Source organism: Sapajus apella, unplaced genomic scaffold (genome assembly GCF_009761245.1).
Source record: "Sapajus apella isolate SASKATOON/1434 unplaced genomic scaffold, GSC_monkey_1.0 scaffold43, whole genome shotgun sequence".
In the NCBI taxonomy this organism is placed as follows: domain Eukaryota; kingdom Metazoa; phylum Chordata; class Mammalia; order Primates; family Cebidae; genus Sapajus; species Sapajus apella.
This window is the reverse complement of record NW_022436983.1, coordinates 277,860-292,092: the sequence shown is the minus strand read 5'-3', so window position 1 is coordinate 292,092 and position 14,233 is coordinate 277,860. Positions and strand designations below refer to the sequence as shown.

At 53.8% G+C, this 14,233-nt stretch overlaps 1 protein-coding gene and 1 long non-coding RNA gene across 13 annotated transcripts in view; both read right to left on the bottom strand.

Annotated features, from left to right (window-relative positions):
- KCNAB2 (potassium voltage-gated channel subfamily A regulatory beta subunit 2) overlaps positions 1 to 14,233 on the bottom strand; it is a 105,740-nt gene that overhangs the window by 34,799 nt on the left and 56,708 nt on the right. The window contains exon 1 of one of the 12 annotated variants that reach the window (XM_032301075.1): positions 353 to 4,462. The exons of 10 other annotated variants lie outside the window; for them this stretch is intronic. In XM_032301075.1, coding sequence (XP_032156966.1) covers positions 353 to 564 — 212 coding nt within the window. In that variant the 5' untranslated portion in view covers positions 565 to 4,462. Of the gene's footprint in view, positions 1 to 352; positions 4,463 to 14,233 lie in introns of those variants that run through there. One more of the 12 variants, XM_032301076.1, reaches the window with a different exon arrangement.
- LOC116566564 overlaps positions 14,049 to 14,233 on the bottom strand; it is a 1,163-nt gene continuing 978 nt past the window's right edge. The window contains exon 2 of the long non-coding RNA XR_004275909.1: positions 14,049 to 14,190. This is a non-coding gene — a long non-coding RNA (uncharacterized LOC116566564). The remainder of the gene's footprint in view (positions 14,191 to 14,233) is intronic.

Sequence of the window (14,233 nt, the reverse complement as noted above, 5' to 3'; positions counted from 1 at the left end):
GGGTGTTGGGAGCTCTGTGGCCCATGCCTCAGGGTTCCCCAGGAAAAGGGAGCATGGGTGGCTTGGCTATTGTTCATGACCCTCAGAAAGAAAACAGTGGCAGAAGAAAGGAAGATGGCGCCCTCACCATCTCCCGCTGAACTGGGAAGAAAGGAACTTGGCCAGACTCTGAACGTTATCTCTCACCATCCACCAAGCACGAAGCACAGCCCCTCCTGGTCCTCAGCACAAACTGCCCAAGTCTGACCAACGGGGATTTGCAGATTTTATGGGCTCTCGAAAGTGAAAATCTGGGGAGGTGGGGAGGCCGGGAGGTCAGCCCCCCACCCTGCAAAGCTGTGCGCCCTCGTACCTATATTTCATCCCGTGCGGCTTCACGCTGGCGTCCCCGGCACACGGGAGGCTCTGCGCCGACAGCTGTCCCAGGCTCCGGGCCACCATGGCCACGGTGCGGAAGCGGCCTCGGGTGCCCAGGCTGGGGCTGCTGGCTGCCGGTCGGCCCAGCCGTTCCTCAGGGCCCCGGCCCTTGAGGCTGTGCTCTGAGCACACGAAGGACACCTGCATGCTGAGGCCGGGTGCTCAGATCCTGGCTGCGTCCCTGGTCCCCTTGGGCTCAGGAGCCATCTTCCTCTAGAAACTCTTCTCCCCTGACCACGATGAGACTTTATCCAGAAGGCAAGGAAGCTGCAGGGGTTCCTTCGGGAGTGAGGATTTCCAAAGGCAACAGTGGGGAAGAAGCCGGCACAGCTCCGATGGGAGGGAGTCACATTTCCAGACCCCAGCTAGAGAAGACCTGCCTGAAGAGTGGCTGGAGGTTGAGGACGCGCATTTTCTCCCCCTCACATCTCTTGTCTCTGCAGGTCCTTCCTCTGTCCCCACCCTTGTCCAGCTCTGGCTGCCCAAGTCTTCAGCCCAACAGTCTCCAAAAGTGTTGGGCAGGGCAGGGCTGCGAGTTACTCCTGATGATGAGTGACAGGTGATGAGCACAGCCGCCTTCCTTGGATGGGAGAAGGGAGGGCTCCCTCCGGCGCGTCCTCGTGGCTCGCTGAGCTGGAGGTGATGGTGTGGGGGCTGTACAGGGCCGCAGTGACTGGTTCCTTGGGGCAGCGGCTCAGGGGGTCTTGAGGAGCAGCTGCTTATCCCGGCTTCTTGAGTCTCTCTGAGGGAGCCTGGAATCCAGTTCCTGGCTCTGTGCGCCGTGGGCGGCTGAGGCTTCTACCAAGTCAGTGAGGCAACCCGGGAGAGGTGCGGGCAGTGTCTGGCCATTCATTATTAATGAAGCAGGATGCACGAGATGCCTGCCCTGGCTGGCCCCCCGAGGCCGTCTCTGGCTGCTCCGAGCTGACAGCTGCGGGGCCAGGGCTGGCCTGAGGCCTGGGCAGGCGCTGCAGCCAGGGTGGACGCCACGGGCTGGACGGCTGAGCTTGCAGGCAGCCAGCTCCAAGCGAGGCAAGGCCCGCTCCGCCCATGCCCAGCGGAACCTGCTTGGGGTTCTCACTCCGGAGAGTGGGGTATCCACTGGGGACTGGCACAAGGAGAAGCAACATCACCAGAAATGTGGAGAAGAAACCATTGTGTCTTGATGATAATGACACATATGGCCCAAGGAAGGAAACCCGGGGGTCAAAGGGACAGAGAGGTTCCAACACTCCCAGTAAAACTTAGCTTACAGCAGACACTCAATACATACTCTGCAAGCAATGCATGAGTGGTTGAATGAATGTAGCCCCTGCCCCACTTTATCCTCTTCAGCATCCGGAGGGGCTGGCCGTGCCCTCTGACCCCAAGTACCCCCCTCACACCCTGCAGGTAGGCCCTGGCCCGAGCTGCTTTCTGGGGCCCTCTTGTCCTGCCAGGAGGTGCTAAGAGCACTGGAAGGTGGTGGGGTGACAGGGAATAGGCGATCCTGTGCACAGCCCAGCCCCCACTTGAGGCTGGAATCCAGGACTCAAAGGTGACAGCCCTGGCCTCCGGGCAGCTCACAGGCTGCTGAAGAGGCACAGACAGCTACCACCCCACCTCTGGCCCCTATCTAGGGCTCAGGTTAAGTCTTTGCCCACTGCCCTTCTCCCTCCTTGGAAGCTCTTTCTAGGGTGTGAGGGGCAGCAGATCTTAGCATCCCTACTTCCCCTAAATGTGCAGAGGGCCAAGATGGAACTGGCTCAGACCATCTCACAGAATTTTTGAAAAGCCCCCTTCCCTGTTTGTGAAAAGGATCACACTGAGTTGTTCAAAGAGCCTCTGGGTGCCTACTGTGTATCACGGGGCACCTGCTCACTGTCTAGGGCAGGGTTGTTCAACATCTGATCACGTCAGGGGAGCTAATTACAAAGGCAGAGTCCTGGGAGCGCCCCTCCCCACGGAATCAGCAGCTCTGAGGCCCAGCCCGGAAGGTGGTGTTTCTACCAAGAGTTTCGAGTGTGCTACGCGTGATGGCCTCGTGAGACGCGGAAACCCTCTGCCTCTTCCTTACACAATCTCTGTGCTCTGGCAAACCATTGGATCCCACAGTGGCTGGGATCTTACTACTCCCCAGGGGTGTCCTTACCCCAGGGCTGCACTTTAAGCAGCACAGAGTTAATAAGTGAGACTCACAAGACTTTTAGTCGCCACAGTGTAAAATGTCATCAGCTTCACCACATGATCCAGCAATGCCTCGGCTAGCTATGTCCTCAAAGAACCGAAAACATACGCCCACACAAAAACTTCAACACAAATGTCCACAGCAGTATTATTCACAATAGCCAAAAACTGGAAACAACCCAAACACCCATCAACTGACACATGGAGAAACGGAATGCAGTCTCTCCAGACAATGAAGTACTATTTAGCCATAAAAAGGAAGGAAGTATTGACACAGGCTACATATGGATGAACTTGAAAACATGATGCTAAGTTAGATGCTCATGAAAGAATGCATATGATTCCATTTATACGAAATACCCAGGTGAATCCATAGAGACAGAAAGCTTGGTGGTTGCAGGGGGTGGGAATGGGGAGTGAGAGCTGAAGGTTCCAGGACTTCTTTTTTGGGGGTGATGAAAATATCCTAAAATTGTGGCATTGTTTGCACAGCTCTGTGAATACATGAAAACGCCTGAATTGCACACATTAAATGCATTTTATGGTATGTGAATTATAATAAAGATGCTCTCCTCCCCCCCAAAAAAAGTCACTTGCCTGAAAACTCTCTGGGCCTCTGTTTCCTGTGGAAGTGTCCTTTTTGTTCCTCTGCCTTTGAACCTAGAGTCGCTCTGACATCAGCTCAGACAGTGTGTGTGCTGTGAAGCCAGACCCCCGGCACGAGGAACCCCTCCCTTCTCTGAATGCTGCTGACCACGTTCTTCCCAGGGACACCAGGGGTGGGAAGCAGCTTGCCTGTGGTCATCTTGGTGTCCCCACTGTCCAGCACCATGTCATGTGCCCAAAAGCCTTCAATAAATATTGGATCAATGAACCCGGGAAAGACAAACTTATGTTCCTTATGATATGATACTAAAGGACCTAAATAACTGCCAGACGAATGTCCACTTACTGGGGGAATGGTGCTTCCTAGTTCACATTGTGCTTTTTTGAGAACCCAAGGGAGAAATTTTAGGGACGCTGGACTTCTCAGCAATCAGTGGGCTTCTTCTTTGCTGGAAAGTCTGAATGAAACACACAGCTCTCGCCAGTCACCGCCCGGTTTTCTAGTGGGTGAATTTGGTATTTTATTTTTACCACCAATTTATTTTACTAAACTACCCTTATTTTCCATTTTCCCCCTATTTGCTATTATTTATTCTAAAAATTTCGTGGTAGCGGATTAATTTAAGGATGTCACCTACAATCCTTTTTAGAATAAGGTGGGGTGAGGGGTGATTTTAAAAAGAATTCATGTAATTTTTGCATTATGCACATTATATTACATTGGAATCTATGAAAATTGGTGGCATAGATGATAACTCTGTAACAGTGGGTGTCACGTGGGAGGGGTTTTGTTCCCCAGGGAGCACTGGGCAGTGTAGGGAGGCATTTTTGGTCGTTCCAACTGGGCAAGGGGTGGTCCTGGCAGTAGGCAGAGGCCACAGATTCTGCCCCATGACAGAGAATTCTCCAGCCCAAGTGTCAGTGGTGCCGAGGTTGAGGGGGCCTGCTCTGTATCAACCAGAATCTGGGACGGCGTCTCTGTTAACATCGTCTGGGCAAGGGAAGCCGGGGACATTCATGAGCGGGGGCAGAAACTGGGAGGTAAAGAGGGGGCCCTGCCAGAAAAAACCACCTCCTAACAAGCAGCCCTTGGTGTTGAAAACCTCTCCCACCCAGGAAGGAGATGCCCTGAATGGCCCCCAGGAGGAAGTGGTGGGGGGGCTCCCAGCTACTTCAAACTTTTCTATATTTCCCAAATTTTCTATCGTGAGATGCATATTTCTCTTATAATCAGGGAAAAATCTTCCAGTTTTTCTTTATAATTTTAGGGGTCAGGCGCGGTGGCTCATGCCTGTAATCCCAACACTTTGGGAGATGGAGGCGGCTGGATCACCTGAGGTCAGGAGTTTGAGACTGGCCTGGCCAACATGGTGAAACCCTGTCTCTACTAAAAATAGAAAATTAGCTGGGTGTGGTGGCAGGCGCCTGTAATCCCAGCCACTCTGGAGACTAAGGCAGGAGAATCGCTTGAACTGGGGAGGCGGAGGTTGCAGTGAGCCAAGATTGTGCCACTGCACTCCAGCCTGGGCAAAAGAGCAAAACTTCCAAAAAAAAAATGTATGAACAATAAAAAAACAAGACAAAAAAATGTGTGTACCCACACACTCGTATATTTAACCAAGGGCATTCAATTTTCAAGACAAAACAAAGAAGGGCCAGCTGCTTCTGGCGGGTGCCCAGGTCTCGAGTCCACAAGCCCCACCCCAGGATGGATGACACTTTGCCACTCTGTGCACAGTTGTTCCGGTGTTGGCACTGGCTGCACAGCCCAGGTAAGTACTTCCCCGGTGCAGCCTCTGTCCACACAGTTGCTCAGGACACTGAAGACAACCTTACAAGAGAGAAGGTTCCCCTCTTATGCACAGAGCCCCAGGTGCTAGCCTCGTCCTCAGCTTGGCTTTCTGGGGCCTGTACTCTGAAGGGAAGATTCTGGAAGGTCCAGATTTCCCACTTGGACAAGGATTCTGCATTAGTCAGGGTTCTTTAAAGGGACAGAACTATGAGCACAGGCGTCTATATGGAGGGGAGTTTATCAGGAAGACAGACTCCCACGACCACAAGCTGCAAGCTGAGGAGTCAGGAAGCCTGTCCGAATCCCAAAACCTCGGAAGTAGGGAGGGCAACAGTGCGGCCTTCAGTCTGTGGCTGAAGGCCTGAGAGCCCCTGGCCAATCACTGATGTAAGATCAAGAGTCCAAAAGCTGAAGACCTTGGAGTCTGATGTTCAAGGGCAGGAAGCCTCCAGCACAGAAGACTCAGCCAGTCCAGTCCTTCCACGCTCCTGCCTGCTTGTATCCTAGCTGCACTGGCAGCTGATTAGATGGTGCCCACCCAGATTGAGGGTGGGTCTGCCTCTCCCAGTCCCCCCTCACAGACACACCTGGGAACGGTACTATGTATCCTTCAATCCAATCAAGTTGACACTCAGTATTAACCAACATAGATCTCTTCTCCCGCTCTGTTCTGAGTCCTGGGTTTGGGGCAGCAGGTGCACGCTACACAGAGCAGGACCTACGGAGAGGCATGCTGTGGGCACGAGAAGAGACCGACACACTCGGGGCTGCACAGGTGATGCACCTGGAGCCACAGCAGGGGCGCATCCACCCAGCCACGCCAGCTCTGCCCCGTGCAACACACCAACACACCAACACGCAGGCTGCAACACGCAGCCTCCTGCAATCTGAAACTGGCCGTAGCATGTCAAGCCCATGTGTTTATGACGTGAACTCACAGGTGGATACAATTCCCATGCTGAGGCAGCCCTCTCCGTCCCTTTGGCTTCAGCGGGTTCTGTGGGGGCGCTGGAGTTTGAGCCTGACAAAGCCCACTCCAGTGGGGGCTGGGGTCTGGCAGCCAGTCCCTGGAAGCCGGTCCTCAGGACCCACCCCGGCAGGTGCTCAGGTGTGTACAAGTTCTCCTCGAGGTGCAGGAAGCACCTCTGACCCTTGTGGCCCCCTCCCAGAGGGTCCTGTTTAGAACTCTGGCACTCATTCCCACTAAGCCAGGGCTGTGGGACAATGGGATGAATAGCTGAACTCAGAGCTCCCTGGAAACGGGACAAATGTGCTGTGCTCACAGGGAACCGCTACTCAGAGAAGGTGGGCAGGAGCCTGGTGGGTTTCAGAGGCTCACCAGACTCTAGAATTTTCCACCTGTCCAAAACACGTGTTGAGGCCAGGCATGGTGGCTCACATCAATAATCCCAGCACTTTGGGAGGCTGAGGTGGGTGGATTGCTTGAGCCCAGGAGTTTGAGACCAGCCTGGGCAACATGACCAAACCCCACCTCTACCAAAAATGTTTCAAATTAGCCGGTGTGGTGGTGATCACAGCTACTGGGGAGACTGAGATGGGAGGATCACTTGAGCCCGAGAGGTCAAGGCTGCAGTGAGCTGTGATCACACCACTGCACTCCAGTCTGGGCAACAGGAGTGAGACCCTGTCTCAAAACAACACAAAAAACAAACAAAAAAATCAAAACAGGGGTTGAGACTTTCAATATTCTTAGAAAGGATTAGACAAGAGTGGGAAAGCTAAAAGCTCACAACTGTGGCCTCAGCTTTGTACAGTTAAATGTCCTCCTAAAGGGCCTCTCCTTGCAGATGCATCTAAGTGGGGACGAGGGCGAGATCCAGACATGTGGTGGTTGACTTCTTTCTTTTCTTTTTTTTTTCGAGACAGTCTTGTTCTGTCGCCCAGGCTGAAGTATAGTGGCACAATCTCGGCTCACTGCAGCCTCTACCTCGAGTTCAAGTGATTCTCCTGCTTCAGCTTCCTGAGCAGCTGGGATTACAGGCGTGTAACACTACGCCCAGGTAATTTTTGTATTTTTACTAGACATGGGGTTTCACCATGTTGGCCAGGTTGGTCTTGAACTCCTGACTTCAAGTGATCCACCAACCTCGGCCTCCCAAAGTGCTGGGATTACAGGCATGAGCCATGCCCGGCCATGTGCTGGGTGACTTCTATCAGGCTTTGGTCAGAGGCACTGAGTGTGGCTGGTTGACTTCAACTTACAACAGATTTCTGTTTCTTTTTCTGCCTCTCTGGTACCTGCTGTGGATAAGATGAAGCAGCTAGCTCCTACTGTGATTCAATGGAGGGTGGCCATCCCCAATTAAAAGCTCTGTGGTGCATCTGTGGAGTGCACCACAGACAGCATCCCTGTAGAGGAGGCTTCCGGCTCAGGGCCTGGAGTCCACTCCTCCTGCTCAGGCCTGGAGAGGCAGGAAAGCCGGGTCCAGCCAGCTCTTCCCCGATAATGGAAACAGGCTTGCAGTGGGAGGGGCAGATGCCCTTCTATACATTCAACTAGGCCTGTGAAGGCCTCAGGGCTTAGAGAAGGTTTTAGATATGGCTTTTAAAAGCACAGCCTTCAGCAGCTTCTCTGAGAGTAAGGATGAGGTTCTGCAGCCTGCAGAGATCTCCTTGGCCATGCTGAATGCAGCGTGGTTTGCATCCAAAGGTGGCTTCTTGCCCAAAGAAGGGCAGCAGATGCTGAACAGTTAAGTGGCTGCCCCAATGGAGCAGTTTGTAAGAACAAAGGGAAGCAAGGCTGGTGGCCTTCCTGGAGGAGGGGTCCACCAGGAGAGTAATAGCTGAAGACCCCACAGGGGCTAAGTGCTGTGAGTGTGGCTTCCTTCAGCTGAGACATGAAGCAAGGGCCCCTGGGAAAGGCCTGAGCCACTCGTGTTCAAGGCCAAGTCGGCCAGCAGGAGAGCGGGTCAGCAGTGCCAGGGAGCGTGGAAGGGCTCCAGGGAGAAGTTGAGCTCCATGCGGAATTCCAAGAATGTCCTTCTCCTGAGAGCAGCGGCAGGAGGGCAGAGGGTGGGAGCCTGTGGGGCAGCGGCAAGGTTCTGTGTCTGGAGTAGGATGACCCGCCGGCCTTGTCAGATGGTGCATCAGATGCTGGGGGACTTGACACAGAGGGACAGTGGGAGGCTGAGGGAAGGAAGAGGCCACAGGACTGGTGACGGGACGTGAGAGCTCCCGTGGACCTTGCCCAGAGCATACATCCCACCGGTGGGGCCCATTCTGTGGTCGGGCTGAGTGGACCTTGCTGGGGTCATACCTTGAAGCTGCAGGTGACGCTATGACAAGTTCTCCTGCAAGCCGTGTGTGGGCTCCCCGGGAACTGGCTTTACATGGTCTGCAAAGCCGTGTAAGTTCCTCCTTCCTCTTGCTCACCAGGACCGCACGGCCCCACTCACTTCCAACTCCAGGAGCCCTGAAAGGGGAGGCGGCCGGCAGCTGTGAGTTGGCCGGCTCTGTTCTGAGCTGCTGCTGTTTCCCATGCAACTGTGCCGGCCCCGAGTAAGCACCTCTCCTTTCTTTCCTCATTCCGTCCTCAGAAGCAACCCTTCGAGACATAACAAGACCAGTAACAATGACCATGGCACCAGCACTGGGTGGTGCTCCCTGTCCTTGCTGGTCCGAAGAGCGTCTCGGGGTAGGCAGATGCCCCAAACCTCCAGGCAGGGGCCTGGCGATCTGTACTGTGACAGATATGGCTGGGCACAGTGGCCCACACCTAGAATCCCAGCACTTTGGAAGGCCAAGGTGGGTAGATCGCTTGAGCCCAGGGGTTCCCGGCTAGCCTGGGCAACCTAGTGAGACTCGTATCTACAAAAAGTACAAAAATTAGCCGGCTGTGGTGGTGTGCGCCTGTGGTCCCAGCTAGTAGGGAGGATGAGACTGGAGGATTACTTGAGCCCGGGAGGTTGAGGCTGCAGTGAGCTGTGACCGCACCACTGCACTTCAGCCTGGGCCACAGAGCAAGACCCTGTCTCAAAACAAAACAAAACAAGAAACATGAGAAACATGCATCCCGTGATTCCTGTGGTCAGGCCAGATCCAGACGCACCGAGGACATCGTGAAGCATTTACAAGGTGGCCAGGGCAGGTGTTTGGGTCTCTGCCTTTCCTCCCACTCCTCCTTCAGAAGCCCTGTGGGGAGGGAAAGGCTGTTCTGTCCTTTTAGGGGAGCTGGGGCTGGAGAGGCTGGGGCTGCAGATGGATGCTGTTCCCAGGCCTGGGATGACTATGACCACCAAGTCTCCAATGTAATGCCCACTGCCAGCAGAAGCCATCCCGGCCCCGACACAGGCCCCACACAACTGCCAGCTATGGTCCTGGGCAGGCCCTTATGGAGAGCCCTAGGGCTGCCAGCTGGCTTTCCCCCAGCCCCTGCGTCTGGCCTTGCAGCTCTTCCAGAATGACTGGCTGCTTGCCTCCCTCCCTCCTGTCCCTTCCTGATGCCTCTGCCCCCTGTCTGCGCAGCACTGAACTGCACCTCTAAGTGCGACTAGGTGCACGAATGAGGCCCCAAGACGGACAGATGGAGGACGGTTCAGATGCCTGGACAACTGCTGGGTGGGAGGGTCCCTTTCCCAGGGAGGGGAAGGGCCTGCATTTCTCTTCAAGGAGCCCAGCCTGGAGCTTTGAGTTATGTCACCATCTTAGTCAGTCCTCAGGACAATTCTGATGTAGGGACCATGGTCTCCACTTTCCAGGTAAGGAAACCGAGTTGCGGAGAGGCCGGGGGACTCATCTGAGGTCACACAGGTGGCTGGTGGGGGCCTGAGTTCCTCCCAGGACACTCAGGGATGTTCCTGCAGGTTCAAGGTGCTGAGTCAATCCTTGGGGCCTGTGGCAGGTCGAAATGTGTCCCCAAAAGACAGTTGAGATCAGAATTCCTGATGCCTGTGAGTGTGGCCTTATTTGGAAACAAGGTCTTTGCAAATGTCATCAGGTTAAGATGACATGGTCCCGGCTTAGGGTGGGCCTTCAATCTGATGACTGGGTTTTTGTTTTTTGCTTTTTTTTTTGAGGCAGGGTCTTGTTCTGTCATCCAGGTTGGAGTGCCAGTGGCCCAATTTCGGCTCACTGCAGCCTCCACCTCCTGGGTTCAGTGATCCTCTCACATCAGCCTCCTGAGGAGCTGGGATCATAGGCACATGCCACCATGCCCGGCTAATTTTTGCATTTTTTGTAGAGTTGGAGTTTTGCCACATTGCCCAGGCTGGCCTTGAGTCCCTGGGCTCAAGCGATCTACTCGCCTCAGCCTCCCAAGGTGCTGGGATTACCAGCATGAGCCACTGTGCCTGGCCATGACTGGTGTTTGTATAAGGAGAGATTTGGAGACAGAGGCTCACAGAGGGAAAACGGCCATGGGAGGGCAGAGGCAGAGACGAGCGATGTGGCTACAAGCTGAGGAATGCCCAGGACCGCCGGCACCACCAGAAACTGCGGGACGAAAAAAGGACCCTCCCTGGGGCCTTCAGAGGAAGTATGTCCCTGCCATGCCTGGACGCTGGACTTGCAGCTCCCAGAACCAGGAAAAAGAAACTTGTGTTGTTGTAACCACCTAGTTTGTTACAGCAGCTTCAGGAAAGTCCAACAGGATCTTTCCCAAGACAGATCCCGTCCCTTGGAGACCCCTCTTTCACAGGATGGACTTGGCCTTGTAGGCAGGTTAATCCACCAGCCCTCTCTGGCCTCTGCTGTTTTTCTCCTGCCCCTCCTCCTGCCCTCAGTGCCCTCCTTCTCTCCTGTCCTATAAGACACACGGGGATTCCCAGCTCTTCCAGGAAGTCTTCCCTGGCTGGCCCCACTGGAAGTGACGGCCTATGGTTAACAGTAACTACAGTCTGCTCAATGTACTTGGCAACCAACCGAGTACTTCCTGGTGAACCTTAGCCTGTGGTAAGAGCCTGGGGTCTAGAGTCAGAAAGCACAGGAAATCAGGACTCCTGTCCCGCCAGGAAGTTCATGACCAAGGGTCAGTGCCCAAGGACTGCAGAGGCTCCCTGAACTGCAGAGAGAGCTCAGACCAGCTCCCAGTCAGTCTTGTCTTCCCACCGTCAAGGATGAAGCCAGAACGAGACATGCGCTTTTGAAGTGGATATAGACCAAGCCCACACTGGAGGCCAAGGCGGATGGATCGCCTGAGGTCGGGAGTTCAAGACCAGCCTGACCAACGTGGTGAAACCCAGTCTTAAAAAAAAAATAAAATAAAGACCAAGACCACGAAGCACCTTCCGACCTATACTCACAGAGGCTGGGGGCGTCCTGGCTGCCGGGGGACAGGCAAAGCTCTGACCTCAAAGCAGTGCAGATGGGCAAAGAGCAAGGCAACCGAGATGGAGGAGGGGTGAGGCAGACACTCACACAGGAGAGGGGCTTCGGAGTGACTTGGTAAGTGCTTGTTTAGAGTGGGTTCCTGGGACAGTCTCTCTGGGGACCAAGCTTAGATGTAATGATGGGAAGGAACCAGCCATGTCTGCGGATGCACCCTCCAGGCAGAGGGAACAGAAAGTGCGAGGCCCCTGTGGGGGGAATGAGATCCCCTTGGAGATACGGAAAGAAGGGGCAGCGTCTGCAGCCTCCTGAGGGGGAGAGAGAGGGGTCTGGGTTGAAACCAAGGAGGAAAGCTAGGGCCACACAGAGCCTTGTGGGGAGTTTGGGTTCCCTCCCAGCACCGCAGGGAGCAGGGAAAACACAGCTGAACCCAGGACTGGTGTGCAGCCAGCACGGCGTGGACCCGGCCACAGCTTCTGGCCTGCCAGAGTCTGAGGCCACGTCTCCGAACCCATCCACAGGGCAGGGAAAGCGGATGCTAGACCAGTGCCCTCACCTGCTCCCTCACGCTTACACCGGGGCTGTGTGGATTTAAAAACTGACCTTGAAATTCTTTTTAACAGCAAGAATGGAGGACAATTTAAAACATGGGGAAGTGTAAGCCGGGTGTGGTGGCTCACGCCTGTAATCTCAGCACTTTAGGAGGTGGAGGCAGGCAGATCACTTGAGGTCAGGAGTTTAAGAGCAGCCTGGCTAACATGATGAAACCCCGTTTCTACTAAAAATAGCAAGGTGTGGTAGCTTGGGCCTATAATCCCAGCTACTCGGGAGGCTGAGGCAGGGGAATTGCTTGAACCTGGGAGGCGGACGTTGTGGTAAGCTGCAATGGCACCCACCACTCCAGCCTGGGCAACAGAGCCAGACTCTGTCTAAAAAAAAAAAAAAAAATGGGGAGGTGTAACAGGGATGCTCCCCACCACCTCCACCAGCTGCAGCTCAGTTCAGCTGATAAAACGCCCAGGCCGAAGGCACAGCTGGTTCCTTGCTGCCCTGGCCAGCGCCTATCCCCAGGTATCATCTTTCCTATATTCATATTTAAGACCAAGTTTAGTGGAAGCCTAGTCCAGTCGCTGATGGAGATGAGCTGACCACAGAATAAATTTATCCAGGATCTGTAATAACTGGTGGTTTGAGTCATGGAGCACCCCCGACCCCACTGCTGCCAGCCCAGGTGCAGCAAAATGAAATTCACCATAGGCCACCGCTCCCCCGACCCCGGCCACTTCATCCCAACGAGTGTAAACAACAACCTTTGGCCCATCAACTGCTAAAGGGTCTTTGTTGGTTGGGTGAGGGGGCTCACGCCTGTAATCCCAGCACTTTGGGAGGCCAAGGTGGGTGGACCACCTGAAGTCAGGAGCTCGAGACCAGCCTCATCAACATGACAAAACTCTGTCTCTACTAAAAATATAAAAATTAGCCAGGCGTGCTGATGCATGCCTGCAGTCCCAGCTACTCAGGAGGCTGAGGCAGGAGAATCACTTGAACCTGGGAGGCAGAGGTTGCAGTGAGCTGAGATCGTGCTACTGCACTCCAGTCTGGGCAACACAGCAAGACTCTGTCTCGTGCTACTGCACTCCAGTCTGGGCAACACAGCAAGACTCTGTCTCAATAAAAAAAAAAAAAAAAAAAAAAGGGCCTTTGTCTCCTGGTCTCCTCCTCTCCCCAGGAAGTGAGTTCTCCAAGGGCATTTCAGCTCCACAGTGGGTCCTACAGTGTCTCAGAGGCTGCTTGGACATTTTCCTTGGGGTGTCAGACAAATAAAACATATGTTCTCCCCACCTGTGGGAGTTCCCTGCTGCTGCCATTACAAAGAGCCCTGAATTAGAGAGCTTAGAACAACAGAAATGTCTTCTCTCCCACTTCTGGAGTCTGAAGTCCAGGTGTGGGAAGGGCTCCCTTTGAACTGAGGTGTCCTTTCCTGCTTCTTCCAGCCTCTGGCAGCTCCTGGTGGGGTAGGAGACTAGGGTCTGGAGGCAGGAAGCTGAAGGCCAATTCCTGCTGACTTCCTAGAACTAAGTCAAAGGAAAACCCCAACTTTCCATGCCCAAGTAACAAAAGGACCAGAGGCATGGTACCTTTGCATGGTACCCCCTTTTCTGCATGACAGATGAAAAATGGAAAATACCTCTGATTGGTCCCCTCCTGCAACCAGTCAGGCTGGTCGTGGGCCAAATCTTCATTTGCATAGACGTGTAAATTTGTAACTTCACTTCAGCCTCTGATTGGTCACTTTCTGCAACTAATCAGACTGATCACAGGACACTACTTCATTTACATAGGGCGTGTACCAAGTAACTAGTGGGAAACCTCTACAAGGTATTTAACCCCCAGGAAATTCCGTATCCAGGCTGTTGGGCCGCCTGCCCACTCCCATCCTGTGCAGGGTAGCATTGTTTTCTTTTCTTTCTTTCTCCCTCTCTCTGTTTTTGAGATTGGGTCTCTCTCTGTCACCCAGGCTGGAGTGCTATGATTCAATCTTGGGTCACTGCAACCTCTGCCTCCTAGATTCAAGTGATTCTCCTGCCTTAGCCTCCCAAACAGCTGGGACTACAGGTGTGAGCCACCATGTCCTGCTAATTTTTGTGTTTTAAATAGAGATGGGGTTTTGCCATGATGCTCAGGCTGCTCTTGAACTCTTGGCCTCATGTGATCTACCCGTCTTGGCCTCCCAAACTGTGGGGATTACAGGCCTGAGCACCGCACTCGGCTGCTTTTGTTGCTTCATTCTTTCCTTGCTTTGTATGTGCGTTTTGCCCAATTCTTTGTTCAAGATGCCAGGAACCTGGACACCCTTCACTGGTAACACCAAGATTTGAAGTTCCTTGGGTTGTGGACGCATCGCTCCACTCTCACCACACAACCTTTTTTTTTTTTTTTTTTTTTTTTTTTTTTTTTGGGGGGGGT